Raw genomic sequence first — 20,341 nt, 5'->3', positions numbered from 1 at the left:
ACTCCCAACCTAATGGCATTGTAGATATATCTACTGCAAATGAACTGCTGCAGTTTAAGAAGGTCCTACATCACCAAAGTGGGATGGGCAGTAAATGCTGGCCCAGTGATGCCCTCATCCTGTGACAGAGTTTTAAAAATGAAGCTTAGAGGGTGGTTATGAATCTAGTTAGATCTGTCCTATTTTTTGAAGATGGTACTTACCAGAGTAAATTCCACATTATCAGGTAGATGATAGTGTCAAAGCAACATCAGAATTGTTTTGTTAAGGAGGTGGCAGGTCTTTGGCACCACATCTAGAAGGCCTTCATCTTTGTTGAGTCCAGCCATATTTTGTCTAATGGAATGACTCAGTCTCTTGGACATAATTATTCATGACGGTAGTTACCTTGACAGCAGGGAAAATTAGGGTTGTCCTCCTGCATTTTTGAGTCAGGACATTTATAAACACATTTTTTACCAATATGCTGAGCTCCACCATAGTTGCAAATAGAGATGTTCAAGGAAACTACTATTATTTGCCAAGTTCATTCATTAACGTTCACAGCAAAAAATAATAAGACTATAAAAATTTGTCTAATCTATTTGTTATGTAAGTACTTAGCACTGTCTGTAGCCTGATGGCCCCTTGTACCTTCACTAGATTCATACCTTGTTCTGGATATATCATCATACACTATATTGTGAGGGTATACGATTTAGCAGCAGTTGGTGGCCCATAATACCTTACAGATCTTTGCTTTTGAGTGATATCTGTTTTTAATCTAAAATGACAGCATTTGCACTATATTACATTATGAAGAGTGCCCTCACAGTGGAAATGAGATGACTTTGATCTAACAATGTGAATATGGATGAAACTGCTCCAGATAAACCTTTGAGGACATGATCAAACAAAGTAACTCACGTTAATTCTCTCACTAGCCAATAAATGTAGTCTAGTAGCTATGTCCTACAAGATTCAGCTGTCTTAGCCAATGATGGTACAACATAGCTATTCTTAGTGTTGGGTAATGAAGCTTGTCATACGAAGTTTGTTTTGTATTTTTTGTTTTGCTTGGAGACTCCTGAAAGTAATCTTTAACATTGTGGACATAGAAAATCATGAGAAATAATAGAGGGAGAGGACCAAAAGGACCAGTCCTGTTCAAATATGAACAACTATTTGTCAAATTTTCATTTTTCCTCTTTTTTCTTATCCCTGGAAGTGCTATCATACACAACCAATGGCTTTTCCCAGCACCAAATCACCCGTGGAAATTCTTGCCTATTGACCGCTAGCATTAAATCAACCATGTTTCCGATTGTTCAATCCATGTGTGGAGCCCATTAAAGGGAATGCAATAACACCAAAAGGGAGGGAGAGATGGAAAACAGAGAGGGGAGTAAATTGGAAGCTGAATGTTCTTATTGTTGAACTCTGTAGTGATTGTTTACACCCAGGTGGCTTGTCAGGTCATTTCCAAGGGCATTGAGAGACAACTGCATTGTGTGAACTGGAGTCACTAGACAGGAGTCACTACATAGAAATGGTATGCATATTCTTTAAGCGACTTTATTTTAACTCAATCGAGCGCCTAATACAATTCTTCATCATGGTTATTTCTTAGGCATTAGTCCAAAAGTTTCACTTGAAATAGTCTGTTTAAAGTTGAAAAGACTAACATAGTTCTTCATGCAATACCCATCTATCACCAACAGATGGAAAATGTAGCTACAAGACAAAGTAACCTAGAGAAAAGTGACACTCCTGGATTTTTTTGGATAGATAGGCTAAAGGTTTTGGAAAGATCTTTCTCACATGTATTTCTCATAGTCAGATTTCCTCTTAACAATTCTGAGAAAAAAGACAAATAAAAACCTTCCATTACTATTTTTGCTGGAAGTCCACCACATCTATTTACTTTTGTGTCAAGGGCAGTACTGGGGAGCATTTTTCCTAAATAAATGTAAAGTACCTGAGGACAAATATATGAACTATATTGAAATCATGCTTTCAAAACTTAAGTTTGACTTACGGATCAAAGACTTTTCCAACTTGATGTTGCGTTTTTTCTCTAAAGTCATCAACCTTTTTTGATATGATCTTTGCAGAATTTCGTCTTTATTAAAAAGAAGTAATATTCATAGTGAACATTTTAGTGAGAGATTTCTTGTTTAAACAAAATATAGGAAGGAGGTATCACAAGTTAATTAAACTAAGAACACGTAAACATTTTAAAATGATGGGCAGGAGAAGATTACCTATATAACAAGCCCTACTCCACATTCAGCAAAGTAACAGATGGTCAACATGAATGCCTAATTGTGACTGTTGCCCAGTAGGTCAGCAATTTTTGTAGGGACTACCAGTTCCAATGCCCATGCAATACTATTTTCTTACATTTAAACTGTCTGATGAGATTTTCATGGTAAAATGCTTATTAATGTGGCTGCTGATTGATCTAGTGTTTCCTTGAAAGCATAACCAATAGCAAATTGACAAGTTTGCGTAAAGTCAAGGGTCATGTCCAGTGTGTGAACTTTCTGATTAATCTTTGATGCATAAATGTAGACGATATGGCCATATGAATTATGTTGTTTACTGAACTGAGGTCCAATGAGGTGGGATTTCTATTTGAGGTCAATGGAGATGTGTCAGACAAGTACCAAAAAAAATTCTAAACAACAGTCAAATCCTTTATTAAACTTAGAAATAGTACCCATAGATGCAAATGTCTAGTTGTGAAATTACTACGGTATGAGAAATCCATAGCTAGGAAAGTCTGGCAGTAAAGTTATAAAGCAGTCTGATTTTATTGTCTTTTATTGAACAGAAGAGAAACAAGATGGTGCTATAGCTGGTCTTTAGAACAGATACTCACTGTTGTACATCAGGTGACCAGTGTAACGATTTTGCTGTTAATCTTCCATCACTAAAGTGAGGAGTCTCTACTCCAAATACACTGTATTTGCTGTGTCTTGACCAATCATATTTTCTGTCCCTTTGTTCCCCTATGAAAATAGTTCACAAAAACAATATAAATTATGACCACTATTACATATCTCCTTATAAATTCTTGCATCACCACTAAACAATTGCTGACATTCTGAATAAACCTCTTAATTCCAGTTGTATAGTTTGCTATAGACTGAGAATTTAGAATTAAATAATTCAGGAAATACTTTTGTCAAATGAAAGAAATAGGTATATCACACAATCACAAAAAAACGTTATTTTAAAATATTATTAGCAAATGTACAATTGAATAAAACAGCTTTTGACATATATGGAGATAGTAGAACTGCCAATGCTGGAGAATCTGAGATAACACGGTGTAGAGCTGGATGAACACAGCCTATCTTTGACATATATGGCTCAATTTATGTTTGTGTGCCTACCACTGACAATTATTTTTGTCCTTTTTTATATCTTGAATGTAGCTCATCTGTCATGCTATATGAAATAAACTGGCTACAATCTAAAACGGCTAAGTTAAGGAACATTGAGCAAAAGATTTTCTTCCCACATAGTGCCACACAGCCTTTCTTTAAAGCTCTAGCAGCAGGCACGTAGCAATGCACAAGGATTTCTGCCTCTCAGAGATTGATGTGGGCAATGTAGTGCCTTTTAAAGCTTGAACTAAAACTTTGCTTATGCAAGGTATGCAGGCTTTCTGTCAATCTTCTATCAAAGTTACAATTACAGTGGCTGACTGGGCAGACCACAGAGTAATGAAGTTGTTGACTTGCTCACCGAGCTGGCTTGTTTTTGTTCAGACGTTTCATCACCATGCTAGGTGACATCATCAGTGGAGCCTCTGATGAAGCGACGTTATTCTACTCCGCTTGGAATTTACACTGTCTGGTCCATTATGTCGAATAGTGTCATTTCCGGTTTTGATCTGTATGGGTTTATATATAGCGTTCAATTCTATATGTTTGTTGATTGAAGTATGGGTGGAGAACCATGCCTCTAGGAATTCCCGTGTGTGTCTATGTTTGGTTTGGGCTACTATGGTTACTTTGTCCCAGTTAAACTGATGGCCTTTGTTGTCTGAATGTACCGATATTAAGGAGAGTTCATCGTGCCATTTTGCTCCTAGCTGATGTTCGGTAAGCAAGTCAACAATCTCATCCAGAACCCGAGCTACAGATCTTCGCCAATACTTTAAACCACAGAGTAATTCCCAGCATGTTTTTACATTAGACAATAAGGTGTCTATTGGTTTAAATGAGTTTTGATGTGTCTGCCAAATGGTCTGTAAATTAAGCAAACAGCAGCACAAAGAAATATATTTGGTTTCTCATTTAGCTGTATATTGCTTAATAATAGATTTGCCTAATGTTTTATTTGCAAATAAAGTGAAAACAAATGGATTGGAGTGGCAAATACAGAACCCCAGAATCTGCATGGAAACAGTGCCATGCTTATAGATGAATAGTGAAATTGTGTTTCTTTAATCACTTAATTTAGACAATGGGGTCACTTGTCTGAAGCAGTATTAGTAAATTTGCCCAGGTTTTAAAAATTGCAGGCCAGCATACAAATGTGAATTTTTAAGAATCCAGTTGGTATACTGAGCAGCTCCAGCTTACTTCAATGACTTTCCGAGATGATTGTAGACGAAAACAACTTGCATGTTTGATGGAGAGGAAAACTGACGACAAATGCTCCTATTGCAGCTAACCACTTTTTAATGGTCTTATCAGAGTAAATACATTTTCAATAGAATCAGTTCCTGTTGTTTAATACTCTATATGTCAGTCCTTAAAAATGTGACTGTCCAACAACATACATGGCTCAAAACTATTCCAAAAACACAAATCAAAAAGCACCTAAATTTAGTGCTTAGAAGCAAATAAGAAATGGTGGATAATGTGAAGGGGAAGTAAAATACTCCAGAAATGGAAGGCAATAAAGGAATCAATCATAAACTATCTCACTGTGCATGTTTACTAATGTTATTATATTTACTCTATCAAATATTACTTATCAATTTTATAAGGCTGTCTAATATTTTATGTTTATTGATTATCCACTGTAATATAAAACTCAATTTAATATGTGATGCTTGTTGCCCAGGCAGAACCAAATGAAGGGAAATCTCTGGAGATTTTCATGGTGCCATCATCCTATTTGTGCTTACAAATGGAATGGTAGCAAAGCCAAAGTAATAATATGTTTAGTCACACCAACATAACACTGAATTACAACTTAACTGATTTTCAAGTAGACTTCAATCCAAACTGCCAGATCTCATATTAGGAACAGACAAGAGACTCTTGTACCTATGCTAATTAGGGATCAGTTGAAGTAATTAGAATCTCCAAAATCACTTCTATCTCAGTCTCACAGAATATCATCATTGGTTGTTGCTTCTACCCAACAACCATACGTTTACCAAGTTGGGACAACAAGGTGCAGGACTGGATGAACACAGCAGGCCAAGCAGCATCATAGGAGGTTGCTTTTTAGTGAAATTTAAAATTATCCCAACCTGGAGCAGGGAAATATGGATGGGATATATTTTTCATTACTGCCATATGATGTTTTGAAACTTGAAGAGTTCCACCTTTACTTCATTTTCTGATATAGTCTCTGTACACAAGCTGCTAACGCTTCTCAAATACCGTGCAACTTGTTGCCAATTCATATTTCTCTTCTATGTAAGGTGTTGCTGCAGGCCCCTCTATTTGGTCAGTCAAGATTTCAGCCCATGGTACATTCAAAAAGGCAACCTGCTTACTGGAGATTATGTTAAAGTTAAAGTCTGGCCAATAAAAGAATGAATCTAACCCTAGTTGCTTCTGAGCAATCGACATTAAAATCCCTCTCTCATACATGTGTGTTTCTATCATCTTCTAATATGAATTGCTACTGGATTTAAATTGGTGCGGTAGGACACATGGAATTGAATTTAGTGCAAATGTATATTACTTACAAAAATCATAGACTGGGTTTTAGATTGAATGAAAGCTTTTCCTGTTTTGAGTGTTGCTTTGAAGTTGGGAAACCTGTAAGAGCAGCTTTCCAGATGTCCTGCAGAATTTAACTGCATGGTTTGTTTAGGTGATGTTCCTGCACGTTGGCAGCCTGAATGACACGTTTTGGGTGGGAAGCCTGCTTCACAAGGTCAAAATCTATGGAAGCAAGTAGGTCAGACAGGGCGAGAAATTATCTGATGGGTTTGGATTTTAAGTGGGTCAGGATCACAGGATAAATTTGCTGAGTTAGCTTGTTGGACCTGGAAGAAGCATTCCTGCTCCTACTGGTCCACAAGCAGTGCCATAGAGACACTTACAAATGGATTGAGTTTCTCTCACCTTCCTTAATTTCCCAAGTATCCTGAGGTCAAGGAAGAACGGCTGCACATGGTCAAAAACACAATGACTTAAAATGAAGGCATGAAGCCGCATTATAAAATTTGAATAACTAACTTGCTTCCCATGAGTAGGATAACCTCTTCCATCCTGCATTAGACACCAAATTGAGTGGAATAGAGGCAGTTTGATTCCTGCACTAGGTGTTTTTTGCATTTTAGCCTCTGACAAAACCCCAGCCCACCTGGTTTTGGAAATTACAATTCAATTCTGCGTTTCCTTACCAACATTGTAAGCGTTGTGTGACGTGACATAAAGAGAATGTCCTGCCTGTGATTCTTCATAAATTTGTCGTCGAGTCTTTGGTGGATTTATAAGCTGTCCAGCAGTGATGTCTGAAATCATATTTTCAATATTGCCTTAAGAAGTCAAATTCTAATTAAGTGTTAAGTACACAAAATAAATACTGCACGCATTTAACATTCAAATATTTATTAATCTATAGCTATCAAATTAAGTATCAGTTTTTGCCGTTGGCAACAGTGTCTGAGTCAAAAGACTATGGGCTGAAGCTAATTGAACATCAAACAAAGCTAGCGCTTTCTTACAGTATTTAAGGAGTTTTTTCTATTGTTTCATGGCACATTGGCATTGCTAGTTAGGGAGTAGTTTTTGCCTATCTTTGTTGCAGGTGTTGAAAAGGTGCTGCCTTTTACAATACCTTGCATTTATATATTACTTTCACTTCTTTAACTAAGTCAAGGGATTTCACAGTCTCACTGGGTTGCAAAAAGGAGAAAGGAATTTGAGAAGAATTTGTGGGAGAGTTGGATGTGAGCTTGGGTCACAAAACCCTATTAACCAGTTTTTATAATAAATGAAGACTGGTCATGGAGTGGGTGCTCATAGGGACAAAGGGCAATGTTCTTTATTGAGGAGTGAGTGATTCTTTTTGCTATTAATATAATGATTTAGCTTTAGGCACTTATAATAAATAAGAGTTTCAAATAGGAATGAGTGAATAAACAGCCAACAAATTATCCCAAGGCATTCCTGATTTTCTTTCGCTGGGTCAAGCAAAACCTATACACCTTTCTTCAAATTTCAATTATAAGGAGGTGAAGGCCTAGTGGTATTATCGCTAGACTATAAATCCAGCAACCCACATAATCTTCTGGGGAACCAGGGTTTGAATGCCACAATAGAAGATGGTGGAATTTGAATTCAATAAAAATTAAATCTGGAATGATGACCATAATTGTCAGGAAAAACAATCTGGTTCGTTAATGTCCTTAGGAAAGGAAACTGCCATCTTTACCTGGTCTGGCCTATATGTGACTCCCAACCTACAGCAATGTGGTTGACACTCAACTGCCTTCTGGCCAACAAATGTTGGCCTGGCCAGCAATGCCCACATTCCATAAATTAATTAGAAAATAAGACTTTTCTTCAGTGACTCAACATATCTATAGAGTGAGTTGCTTAGCTATAGATGCCAGGGACATCCCAAGTTCAATTACCTGTCTAATCAGAGTTGTTATCATTGATCCCAGTGTCCCTCATTTTAGGAAGAGGAAACATAACTATCAGTGTTATTGTCCTAAATGTTGAGTGATCCATGCCCAGTGTGCAATGAAGACACAATCGCACTCAGCTGTGACATCCCTGCTGGTTCTATGACAGTTAATTGTCGGGACACATGCAAAATTTCCTCTAACTGTTGTATCTGTCCAGACTTCTGAGTAGTATGAGTGATAGAGTTAAACGAGAACAGAAGTCATACAGTGAAGGAGATGGAGTGTGCTTGGGCTTTGTTTAACTCCTGCATCATGCCTTTAGCCTAAAGTGTGCACTGGAGACGTGAATGAATAATAATGGAAAAAGGGATGAGGTACTAGAGAATAGTGATCACACATTGTGCTCCAACAAAGAGTCAATGAGGCTAATCTGAATTCTCACTAGCCCCCAGTGGCCACTCAAGTGGCTGGTCAGTAAATATAATATTGAATTTAGATTGTAAATTGCCATCAATTTGAATTTAATACCTGCAGGCTGTGTTGTCCAGGGCTCCAGAAAGCCAGCTGCTGAAGGGAGCAGAAATGCCACGTTCCTAGTTCCAGCCTAATAAATCTCCTCTACATCTTCTCCATTTTGACATAGTGCCTGGTATGGTGTCTAGATTTGGGCACAATAATCCAGCTGGTTCTAACTACTGGTTTCACATAACTTGCTTGCTTTTATACTCTGAACTCTTATTTGGATAAAGTGGTTCCTAATGCCTTTTTAACAACTCAACTTGTCTTGCCAGTTTAAAAGATTTGCCTGTCTACACACTCTTGTCTACATTCCTGAAACCCCTTTAAAATTCTACCTTCTATCTAATACATGCTGAGAGGTTTTAGGAGTTAAATGTAATTTTAGGTTGTCAAATCTTTTGTCTGTTTGCTGTTTCTTTATTGCAATCATTCGTACCCTTAACTCCTTTTCTGCCAAACGTGGTATTATATATATCCATCCCTTTCGGTAAACCTTTTGATTGATCATGCGATTTTCCCAGTGGACCCCGCTGATTACTTGGATATGCTGCAGTAATTTTGTCGAAAAATATTTGCTGAACTCGAGTCCTCAGTGGTGGATTTAACAATGATGCAGCCTAAACGTTAAAATGAAATAAAAAGCTATTACAATATACTAAAGTTAAATGAATGATCTCCTTGTCTATTCCCGATTCCTAGTCTTGCTGGATGACTACATTCTAATAGGTTTTGCACATCAGGGGTTCCATGTGCAATTCAGTTTGTTTGCCAGCACTATTTCTGCGTCCACAGTAATGAATTTGAGACCATACAAATAACATAGGGTTGAATCTTACAGATTTTTGTTGAAAGGACTCTCAGTGTGAGACCAAGTGGGCTTTCTCACCAAATTGTACCAAATTCGTGACGTTAATTGATGCTCCTACCCCTATGATATGTATCATGTCTGATTTCTGCCCCCTCTCACGATGCACCTTTCCCAGAACAACTCAACACTGACCAGGTATCCCAGAATTGCTCTTCCATTTTCAAAATTGCCTTCAACACCTTTCTCACTCAGCCTCATCCATCTCAATCCCTGACACCGCTAAGCCTGCATGGCCTCTGCACCGCTTACTCATTGACTCAGGACACCACCCCACCTACGCCAATAACAGCTGTGCTACTCACTTTCATCTCCTGTAATACCTGCGCTCCCCCCTCTCTCTCTCTCATTCCAGGAGGAAAACAGCCCCCAACAGCGCAGAAAGAGTCAAGACCACAAGTCATGTGCTGCCCGACATTCAGTTTCTCACCCCTTAAGCGGTTCCTGACTCTGATTGCTGTGAGAAGACCCAGGACTGGTATCCGAGGCTGCCCTTGATTACTGTGCATGGATCCCCTTAACTCCTTAGATCCCCTTTGACTTGACTGAGGCCTGCTGGCAACTATGGCAAGTTTCTTGGCTTTGTTGCTGTATTAAAAGGCACATAAAAACGGCAGTAATATGTTGTTGCTTTGGCTGAAGGGGCCAAGTGTGAAAGGGCAAGGCAGGCTTGCTGAGAGCATCCAGGTAGGCTCAGAATGAGTGAGCGCTTTGAAAAAAAGCCAAAAGCCCAGAGATGCAGCCTGGGTGGTGTGGCCTGAGCGCACAATGTCCTTGCTGCAGCACCACAGTGATAGTTGCTGGTACAGCACCAAAGTGCAGAAGCATCCTGTGACAGGATCAGAAATATGCCCTGAAGGTTCTCAGAGGGTGGCACATCTTGGATGCCAATGCTTTTTGGTATGGGGTGTGTGTGTGTGGCCAGTGCCCAGTCATCATGCCCTGAGATTTGGTGCCGAGTGCCCAACATGGAAGTCCTTCACAGCAAGTGGCAAGCTCAGTCCATCAAACACCTACAGTGATTTCTACATCAGGTTTTCCTGATGGTTAGTTTGTTGGGTAAGTTTGTAAGATTGCAACCAAACTATTAGTGAGGTGAAACAACTCAGGAAATTCTGGAGGCCTGGCAGCATCTGTGAAGAGAAAACAAAGTTAACCTTTTGAGTCCAATGACTTCTTCAGACTCTTCTGAGTTTCTTCAGCAATTTCTGCTTTTGTTTGTTTCAGATCTCCAGCAGCTACAGTTCTTTGTTTTATTAATGAAGAGAGTTGGGCCCTCAAAAGGTCCGTAATAAGTGTTAATCACCATTAGTTAGCAAATTGCCGCTGCCTGATGGAAATCACATTACACAACTTGTGAAAGGCATAAGAGATGGGGGTGAGAAGATCTTGATGTTGAGATGTGCCTTTTTGGACTTCTCCCCTGAATATGCCACACATCGCCCCATTGCCCATGTCAATCAAACCCCTATATGTTTCCAAACACAATCTAAGTTGATGCCCAGTGTGGTACTGAGGGCGTGCTACATTACCAGAATACTATTCTAAAACCGAGGTCCCAATTTTCTTGGCCTGGTGCACAATAAAAATCACATGACACTATTTGGGAAAAACAAGGGAATGTTTCCTGGTGTTATTGTCTACAATTTTTCTCAGCCAAAACCCAATAACAAATAGATTAATTGCCATTTTATTAACTGCTGCTTATGCTCCATCATTGGTGTAGACTATTATTTTTACCTGCTCATTAATTACTAAAATCTAACAATCGACTACGAGTCATGCGTTTTGAAATAATATTACAACATTAATGTATTTGATTTGGTCCTCCATTCTAGGTGAATTTTATGGCCTCCTGCACAGGTATTTGAAGGGGGCTTGTAAAATTGAGCACGTGGCAGTCTGCTAATTCCCTGTACAACCAACCCTCCTCCATACACACCCAGAGGTCATCTCTAATATCATGGGGCGTTGTATGCATCAGGCATCCCACTCACCATAAGGCCTGTAGAAGCCTTAAGTAGACAATTATCTACCAATTAAGGGCTTCATTCCACCTCCACCACAATATTTTAATCTGTGAGATAACTTGGGAGGAATTCAGTCGTACGAGGCTGCAGTGAGGAGATCAACAAAAGTTCAAGGTGGGGGATGGGACATAAGGAGCAGGCCGATAGCTTTCACTGCAGGGACTACAGGCAGGCATGAAAAGTCACCTCCTGTGGAGGAATCCCTAGTTACCTCAAGATGATGTCCCCTCCTTGTGTAACCCCCCACCCCTTCCAGTTTCCCTAACCAGATCCACAATCTTTCCTTCACCTCTTATTGGCGTTTCCAGTAATGCCCGCTCAAAATAATCAGATTTACCTCAAGTCAAGCAGATCATTACTTTTGTCACCTTGCTATTTTCTTCAACTGGGTTTATACAAAGTTTGGGATGTTTGAAAACATATATTGTATCTGTTTCTCTGTCCTTTGATCTCACTGTGGCTCCTTTATTCTTTTCTAGTTGGCTATCCCTCAGCAAATTAGTGTAAACCTTCCCAAAGGAGAGTTAACTTCTCTTTGACACCATTGGTCCCAGCTCCATGCAGGGACCATTCATCTACTTTGGGAAGGTGCCTCTGCTTGGAACATGTTCTAACACTCCAAGAATATGAAACCCTCCCTGCTGTACCACAATGCAATCAGTGAATTTAGTTGCACTATCTACTCGCTTCTATACTCATTAGCATGTGGCACTAGCACAGTCAGAAGATAATTGCCTTCAATGACTTGTTCCTTGATTTTCTTCGAAGCTCCTAAAATGCTGCTTGACAACCTCAACATTTATATCTATATCATTAGTTCCAACATGGAACATCTGTAATATAATAAAAACTCAGTCCTAAGCCAGGTTTTAAACTAAAAGTTTTGCTCTGAACTTTGTTTTAAATGTAGATTACTATTGTCATCTCCAAACCATACACTGTACAGTACCACAACCTAATAGCAAGCTTAAACATGTTTAAGACATTTATGTTATCACATTTCATCTCAAAGTAAACACACAGGCATATCAGAAACTAAAACAGAATTTGCTGGAAAAACCCAGCAAGTCTGGCAGCATCCGTGGAGAGAAAGCAGCATCCAACTTTCCAGCATCTATGCTATAAGCCTCTGCAGACCAGAGTATAACCATAAGACCTTAACAAACAGGATCAAGAGTAGGTCGTTTGGACCCTTCAGCTTCCACCCTATTCACTAAATTCATGGCTGATTCAACATTAATCACATCACCTCATAGACTCTTTGAGCTATTCTCATCACTTGTCTTTCCACCTATTTTCCTCATTAAAGTTATTAATGTACACTATAAATAATTGTGGCCCCATTAGTTACAGGTTGCCATCCTGAAAATGCGTCTCTTTAGCCAACTGTCTCTCCAGCTTATAGCTACATGTTTTTTTTTTGTTTCCTTCCCTTCTTAAATAAAGATGTTACTTTGGCGGTTTTCCAATCCTCTGGGATTTTTCCAGGACATAAGGATTCATTGAAGATTACTCCCACTGTATCCACTATGTCTGCAGCTACTTCCATTAATATCTTTGACATTCAGCCCCATCAGTTTCCTTGGTACTTCTTTATCTAGTGATAGCAATGGCATATATCTTTCTTTCATTGTGATCCTTAATTATTCAGTAATTTTGGAATGGGTTTCTCCTCTAATGCCTATAATAGAAACAGCTGGGAACTTGGGTAAGTTGTAAACCTCCTTGTGGGTCAGTTCCTGGGCCTGGCCAAAATGGTTATTACCAGGTTCAGACAGTGGGTCAAGGTCAGGTTTATGTTTGCTCTGACTGCCTGACTCTCTAACCACTGTTACGTCTGTGCCTGGGTGTCTGTGAAGAGACAGCACAATGTTCACTGGCACATTAGAGGCTTTCCTTGACCAGGCGGCACGATAGGGAATATCAATCCCTAAAGTGGCATTTTAATTTGAATTTATTAAGTCTCCTTTGGAATTTGTTTTTTGTTATGGTGCCTCTGTAAGGAGCTGTCAATTGTTAATTTAGTAAATTTATTTTAACCAGTTTTCAAAAGAGTTATATAAAGGGGCCAGCAGTGTCACCATGTGGTTGATCTATATCACTGCATGCATGAAAATAAAGTTTCTGGTAAGGAAAAACCATTTAACATGGTAGCAAAGAAAGGTTATCTAAAGGTGAAGGTAAAGGTTTTTTTTCCCTGGGCAGAAGTTTGCATTTGGTATTACTTTCAAGAAGATTGTAAATAAGGTTACGTTTAAGAAGGTCATAAGAATATAAGAACCAGGAGCAGGAGTAGGCCATTTGGCCCTTCAAGCCCGCTCTGCCATTCGATAAGACCATGGCTGATCTTTTTGTGGCCTCAGCTCCACTTATCCACCCTCTCACCATAACCCTTAATTCCTATACTGTTCAAAAAATTATCTATCTTAAAAACATTCAATGAGGAACCCTCAACTATTTCACTGGGCAGGGAATTCCACAGATTCACAACTCTTCAGGTGAAGACGTTCCTCCTCAATTCAGTCCTAAATCTGGTCCTGTAATTTTGAGGCTATGCCCTCTTGTTCTAGTTTCACCTGCCAGTGGAAACAACCTCTCTGCTTCTATCTTATCTATTCCCTTCATAATTTTATATGTTTCTATAATTTTTTCATTCTTCTAAATTCATTCTCATTCTTCTAAATTCTAATGAATATAATCCCAGTGTACTCAGTCTCTCCTCATAAGCCAACCCTCTCAACTCCGGAATCAACCCAATGAATCTCCTCTGCAACCCCTCCAGTACCAGTACATCAAGTTACTTTTGAGAAGAATGGGGTGAAACCAAGTATATAGCATGGTGGTATGATTTTTCACCAACCTTTTTGAAGTTAAACCTTATCACCAATGGAAAGTGGAGTAAATATATGGACATGGAGGCATAAAGTCATTGAGTCATGCAGCACAGAAACAGGCCCCTATGTCCAACTCGTCCATGCTGACCAAGTTTCCCAAACTAAACTAATCCCACTTGCCTTCATTTGGCCCATATCCCTCTAACCCTTTCCTATTCCAAATGTCCAAATATCTTTTAAATGTTGTAGCTATATCTGCATCTACCACTTCCTCTGGCAGTTCATTCCACACATGAACAATCCTCTGTGTGAAAAGGTTCCCCTTGCGTCCCTTTTAAATCTTTCTCCTCTCACCTTAAGAATATGCCCCTGGTTTTGAACGCTGCCACACGAGGGAAAAGACCTTTGCTATTCACCTTATCTGTGCCCCTCAATATCTTATAAACCTCTCTAAGGTCATCCCTCAACATCCTATGCACCAGTGAAAAAGGTCCCAGCCTATCCAGTCTTTCCCTATAACTCAAACCCCGAATCACATCCTTGTAAATCTTTTCTGAACTCTCTCCAATTTAATAATATCCTTTCTATAGCAGGGCAACCAGAACTGTACACAGTACTCCAAAAGTGGCCTTATCAATGTCCTGTACAACCTCAACCCGTAGTCCCAACTCCTATGCTCCATGATCTGAGCAATGTAGGCAAGCATGCTAAACGCCTTCTTAACTATCCTGTCTATCTGTGACGCAAACTTCAAATAACTATATGCCCGAACCACTAGGTCTCCCTGTTCACCAACATTACCCAGGGCCCTACCATTAACTGTATACCTTGCATTTATCCAAATTAAAACTCCATCTGCCGTTCCTCAGCTCATTGGCCCAATTGATCAAAGGTGTAGAGAGCTGAATGAACACAGCAGGCCAAGCAGCATCAGAGGAGCAGGAAGGCTGACGTTTCGGGCCTAGACCCTTCTTCAGAAATGGGGGAGGGGAAGGGGGTTCTGAAATATATAGGGAGAGAGGGGGAGGCGGATAGAAGATGGATAAAGGCGAAGATAGGTGGAGAGGAGACAGACAGGTTAAAGAGGCGGGGATGGAGCCAGTAAAGGTGAGTGTAGGTGTGGAGTTAGGGAGGGGATAGGTCAGTCCAGGGAGGACGGACAGGTCAAGGGGGCAGGATGAGGATAGTAGGTAGGAGATGGGGGTGGGGCTTGAGGTGGGAGGAAGGTATAGGTGGGAGGAAGGACAGGTTAGGGAGGCAGGGACAAGCTGGGCTGGTTTTGGGATGCGGTTGGGGGAGGGGAGATTTTGAAGCTTGTGAAGTCCACATTGATACCATTGGGCTGCAGGGTTCCCAAGCGAAATATGAGGTGCTGTTCCGGCAACCTTCGGGTGGCATCGTTGTGGCACTGCAGGAGGCCCAGGATGGACATGTCGTCTAAGGAATGGGAGGGGGAGTTGAAATGGTTCGCGACTGTGACGTGCAGTTGTTTAGTGCGAACCGAGCGTAGGTGTTCCGCAAAGCGGTCCCCAAGCGTCCGCTTGGTTTCCCCGATGTAGAGAAGGCCACAACGGGAGCAGCGGATACAGTATACTACATTAGCAGATGTACAGGTGAACATCATATTTCGCTTGGGAACTCTGCAGCCCAATGGTATCAATGTGGACTTCACAAGCTTCAAAATCTCCCCTCCCCCAACCGCATCCCAAAACCAGCCCAGCTTGTCCCTGCCTCCCTAACCTGTCCTTCCTCCCATCTATCCCCTCCTCCCACCTCAAGCCCAACCCCCATCTCCTACCTACTAGCCTCATCCTGCCCCCTTGACCTGTCCGTCCTCCCTGGACTGACTTATCCCCTCCCTAACTCCCCACCTACACTCATCTTTACTGGCTCCATCCCCGCCTCTTTCACCTGTCTGTCTCCTCTCCACCTATCTTCTCCTTTATCCATCTTCTACCCGTCTCCCCCTCTCTCCCTATTTATTTCAGAACCTCCTTTCCCTCCCCCATTTCTGAAGAAGGGTCTAGGCCCGAAACGTCAGCTTTCCTGCTCCTCTGATGCTGCTTGGTCTGCTGTGTTCATCCAGCTCTACACCTTTTATCTCAGATTCTCCAGCATCTGCAGTTCCTACTATCTCTGGCCCAATTGATCAGATCCCTTTGCAATCTTAGTTAACCTTCTTCACTTTCAACTACATCACCAATTTGGTGTCATCCCCAAACTTACTAACCACTGAGTGTGTCTTTGGCACTGTCACTTCCTACAATAATAGTTTAAGGGCAAAGTATTTTTGGAACTAAAGGCTTGTCCAAAGTTTCTTGCTTTTATTACAAAAGGTTTGAAGGAACTCTACTGGTCACAAACATCTTCAGTACAACAAAGGTATTAGTAACAGATTAATTTACTTGTGCTGTATTGGATAGTGGTTGAAACATTACTAATAAAGATCAAAGCAAACTGCATTTAATTCAGAGATGACAACATATTATGGTCACTGTAACTGGTGATTCTATGTAGAATAATGGTGATAAGTCATTTTAGTAGTACAGATGTGAATCCAGTGAAATTTCCTTGCTGCTGGGCAAAACATCAAAAAAACGGTTCAAATGAAACTGAATTTGGAACATGATAAAGCAATTGTCTTTGTGTAAATTGCAAATCCCATTGACTATTCAAAACCTAGCACCTGTAATCAGAATGGTAAAGCAGTGTTAATAGCTTCAGTCAATAGGAGTTTAGGGGATACGAAGTAAAATATCTTCAAGTTACATTGACAATTTACTGACAGCAACTGATAGTCCCTTCAGCAATGGGTTTTGTGAAAGAAATCAAGCAGAATTTGATGAGATTATTTACAAGATCTTAGCTGATCCATCAAATTGCAAATTAACATCTGCCCTGCTGGGGCTCACCTTGAGAACAATTCACTTCCAAAATCTTTCTTATCATGTTCTCTATCCCACTGCGGGCAGAACATTAAGCTTCAGAGTGGTTTAAGATGCAATACTAAATATGTAGACATATAGAATCATATAATGCCTCCTATTGAAACAGGGTATAAGTAGTCTGCCTCTCATTCTTTCTGTTTGAAGTTATCCTGACCCTGTCCAGGTATAATATTCTATGGGTCCATACAGGACTCTGCCAAGTAGTCAGGATGACATCAGGTGGTAGTGAGTGATGATATAGGTTCTATGGTGAAAAAGGTTGAATCAATGTGGGTGGAAATTAGAAATAGTGAGGGGAACAAGTCACTAACAGATGTATTCTATTGGCCACCAAATGATAACATCACGGCAGGGTGGGCAAAAAAAAGAAATAACTGATGCGATTAAAAATGATACCGCAATTATCATGGGGGATTTTAATCTTCATATTGATTGGTCAAACCAAGTCGGTCAAGACAGCCTTGAGGAAGAGTTCACGGAATGTACCCGATAGTTTCCTTGAACAGTATGTAATGGAATTCATAGGGAGCAAGCTATCCTAGATCTGGTCCTGTGCAATGAGACAGGAATAATTGACAGTCTCATAGCTAGGGATCCTCTCGGAAGGAGTGATCACAGTATGGTTGAATTTAAAATACAGTTGGAGGGTTAAAAGGTAAAATCCAATACCAGTGTCTTGTGCTTAAACAAAGGAGACTACAATGGGATGCAGGAAGAGTTGACCAAGGTGGACTGGGAGCAAAGACTATCTGGTGAGTCAACAGAGGAACAGTGGAGGACTTTCAAAGTGATTTTTCACAGGGCTTAGCAAAAGTATATACCAGTGAAAAGGAAGGACTGCAGGAAAAGGGATAATCAGCCATGGATAACTAAGAAAATAAAGGAGTGTATCAAATTGATGGTAAATGGATGTAAAGTGACAAAGATTAGTGGGAAACTAGGGGATCTCTTTAAAGAACAACAGAAAGCCATGAAAAAATCTACAAAAAAAAAGGAAGATGGGGTTTGAAGTATAAGAGTAGGGAAGTCTAACAGCAACTGTACCAGGTGCTGGTGAGACCACATCTGGAGTATTGTGAAGCAGGTTTGGTCCCCTTATTTAAGGGGACCTATCATTCCATTGGAGGCAGTTCAGAGAAGGTTCACTAGAATGATCGCTTGTTTGGAAGGATTCTTTTATGAGCAAAGGCTAAATACATTGGGAATCTACTCACTGGAGTTTGGAAGAATGAGAGGTGACATCATTGAAACATTAAGGATTCTTACGGGACTTGACAGGATAAAAGCTGAGAGGATGATTCCCTTCATGGGAGCATCTAAGAACAGAGGGCATATTCTCAGAATAAAGGGGTGCCAATGAAAGACACAGATTAGGAGGAATTTCTTCTTTTAGAGGGTTGAGAATGTTTGGAACTTCTTGCCACAGAAAGCTATGGGAGCAGGGTCTTTGTATGTATTTAAGGCTGAAACAGTTAGATTCTTGATTAGGGGAATCAAGGGTTACAGGGAAAGGGCAGGAAAGTGGACATGAGGAATGTCAGATCAGCCATGATCCTATTGAATGATGGAGCAGCTCAAGAGGCCAAACAGCCAACTCCTGATCCTCTTTCTTATGGTTTTATAGTTTTATTGCCATTACTGATTCTAGCTTTTAACTTTAAATTTAGCAATATAAATGCATTCAAATTCCTCAGCTTCTATGTTGCAATTATAAGTTTAAACCAAATCATAAGTTTAAACCTCTAGATTATCAGTTTATACTATGCTACTGTATCCCTAATTTGCTTCATTTTCAATTGTTTATATCCATAAACTTAAATAGGTAATGGGGTTAAAAATGTACTGTAATTATTAACAGTGAAACTGAAGTAATAATGCAACATTTCAACAGGTACTTACAGATGTAGAGATTTTGCTTGGGAGCCCATGTTCCATTTGTGTGGCAATGTCAGGATCAGCTGCCTTGCCATAGAAAATTGTGGCTTTACCAGGTTTGGGACTGCTAGTATTCAAAAACTTCTTTACCACAGGAGGGGTAACAGGCTATAAGGATATGCAATGACAAGAAAAAAACATTTGGTTTGATGCTTATTCAGGTTATGGTATCTGATTTAGGTTAAAATGTAAATGCATTAACCAATAATTAAGTAAAAATTGAAACATTTTGTATCAGAAACTAAAGCCAGCAATCATACAGAACACATACTTAACTCAATCACAGGATATACATATGTTTGCTATTTTAGCAGAGATATAAACTCATTTAATTTAACTGAATGTGTGAGCAAAGAAATCTAGAAACACACAGATGGAGGTTAATCTTTTGGCCCATGGAGAAAGTCATTGAATGGATGGTAAGCAATCTGATCATCTGGAAACTATTTGAAACAGAGAAGAAAAACCAGGAGCATGAGGTCTTTGAATCTCTTTAGCTCTGCATTCAGGTCTCAGCTAGACAAATGGCCTTGAGCACCTCAGAAATCTGGTTCTACTGCCCTTGAAAAGTTTATTCGGAGAATCTCCTAGTTCCCTGTGAATAGATTATATTTTAATTCCAAAGTTTGTAGTGCAGCATCAGAAAATCGTGTAATACGCTCTCTGCCACTGTTGTGTCTTCCCCATGTCATAAGCAGTGGCAGAATGATTTGCAGCACTTGCTCCAAGCAGAATGCACATCCTCTTTAAGTAGTACAGACTTACTTGAACTAGTGCCAACATTTAAATTACAAATGCTTGACTGCCTATACTAGGTAACAATGAACATTAACCTCCAAAACTCTAACAATTGGTAACAAATGCTCATAGACATTAATGGAAAAATGCAAGCTTTATTTACATTGGATCTTTGCACAACTTTGCAGATCCATCAGGATATTGTCGCAGAGGTTAACTCCTGATCTCTAGTCGGAGGAGCTCCTACAGCTAACTTCCCATGATTGTGTAACACAAATTACCTTGCCTTCCAGAAAAAAAGAGAACATTTCTCTTCAAGTGGCATTTAGCACTCAGTTAGCCCAGATAGTCCACCTGGGTCTTCTGCAGCACTGTCACTTCTCAGCTTTCAAGCCACAATTAATGGTTTTTCAGATAGTTAATAAATGATCTGAAGTTGAGTTTGTTAAGCAGCAGTTTGGATACAATCCATTATTTAACTAGGCAGAGAGGAAAAATACAATCTATCACAGATGACAATGCTTTACCAATACTGAGCCATTCTGTAGAATGGAGAAGCAGAGGCAGTGGACCCCTATGGCTTGAATCAGTGGGGTGCTCATCCCTGACAACAAGGTGCAGGGCTGGATGAACACAGCAGGCCAAGCAGCATC

General features: G+C 40.0%; 1 protein-coding gene across 1 annotated transcript in view; it reads right to left on the bottom strand.

Moving 5' to 3' along the window:
- The window catches only part of efhb (EF-hand domain family, member B), a 60,105-nt gene that overhangs the window by 36,227 nt on the left and 3,537 nt on the right, over positions 1 to 20,341 (bottom strand). The window contains exons 3-7 of the mRNA XM_020520738.2: positions 18,915 to 19,058; positions 8,775 to 8,955; positions 6,587 to 6,697; positions 2,864 to 2,993; positions 2,018 to 2,101 (exon numbers count right to left, since the gene is read on the bottom strand). Of these exons, the coding sequence (XP_020376327.2) occupies positions 2,018 to 2,101; positions 2,864 to 2,993; positions 6,587 to 6,697; positions 8,775 to 8,955; positions 18,915 to 19,058 (650 nt within the window). The remainder of the gene's footprint in view (positions 1 to 2,017; positions 2,102 to 2,863; positions 2,994 to 6,586; positions 6,698 to 8,774; positions 8,956 to 18,914; positions 19,059 to 20,341) is intronic.

Source organism: Rhincodon typus, chromosome 2 (genome assembly GCF_021869965.1).
Source record: "Rhincodon typus isolate 14 chromosome 2, sRhiTyp1.1, whole genome shotgun sequence".
In the NCBI taxonomy this organism is placed as follows: domain Eukaryota; kingdom Metazoa; phylum Chordata; class Chondrichthyes; order Orectolobiformes; family Rhincodontidae; genus Rhincodon; species Rhincodon typus.
This window is presented reverse-complemented; position numbering and strand designations above follow the sequence as displayed.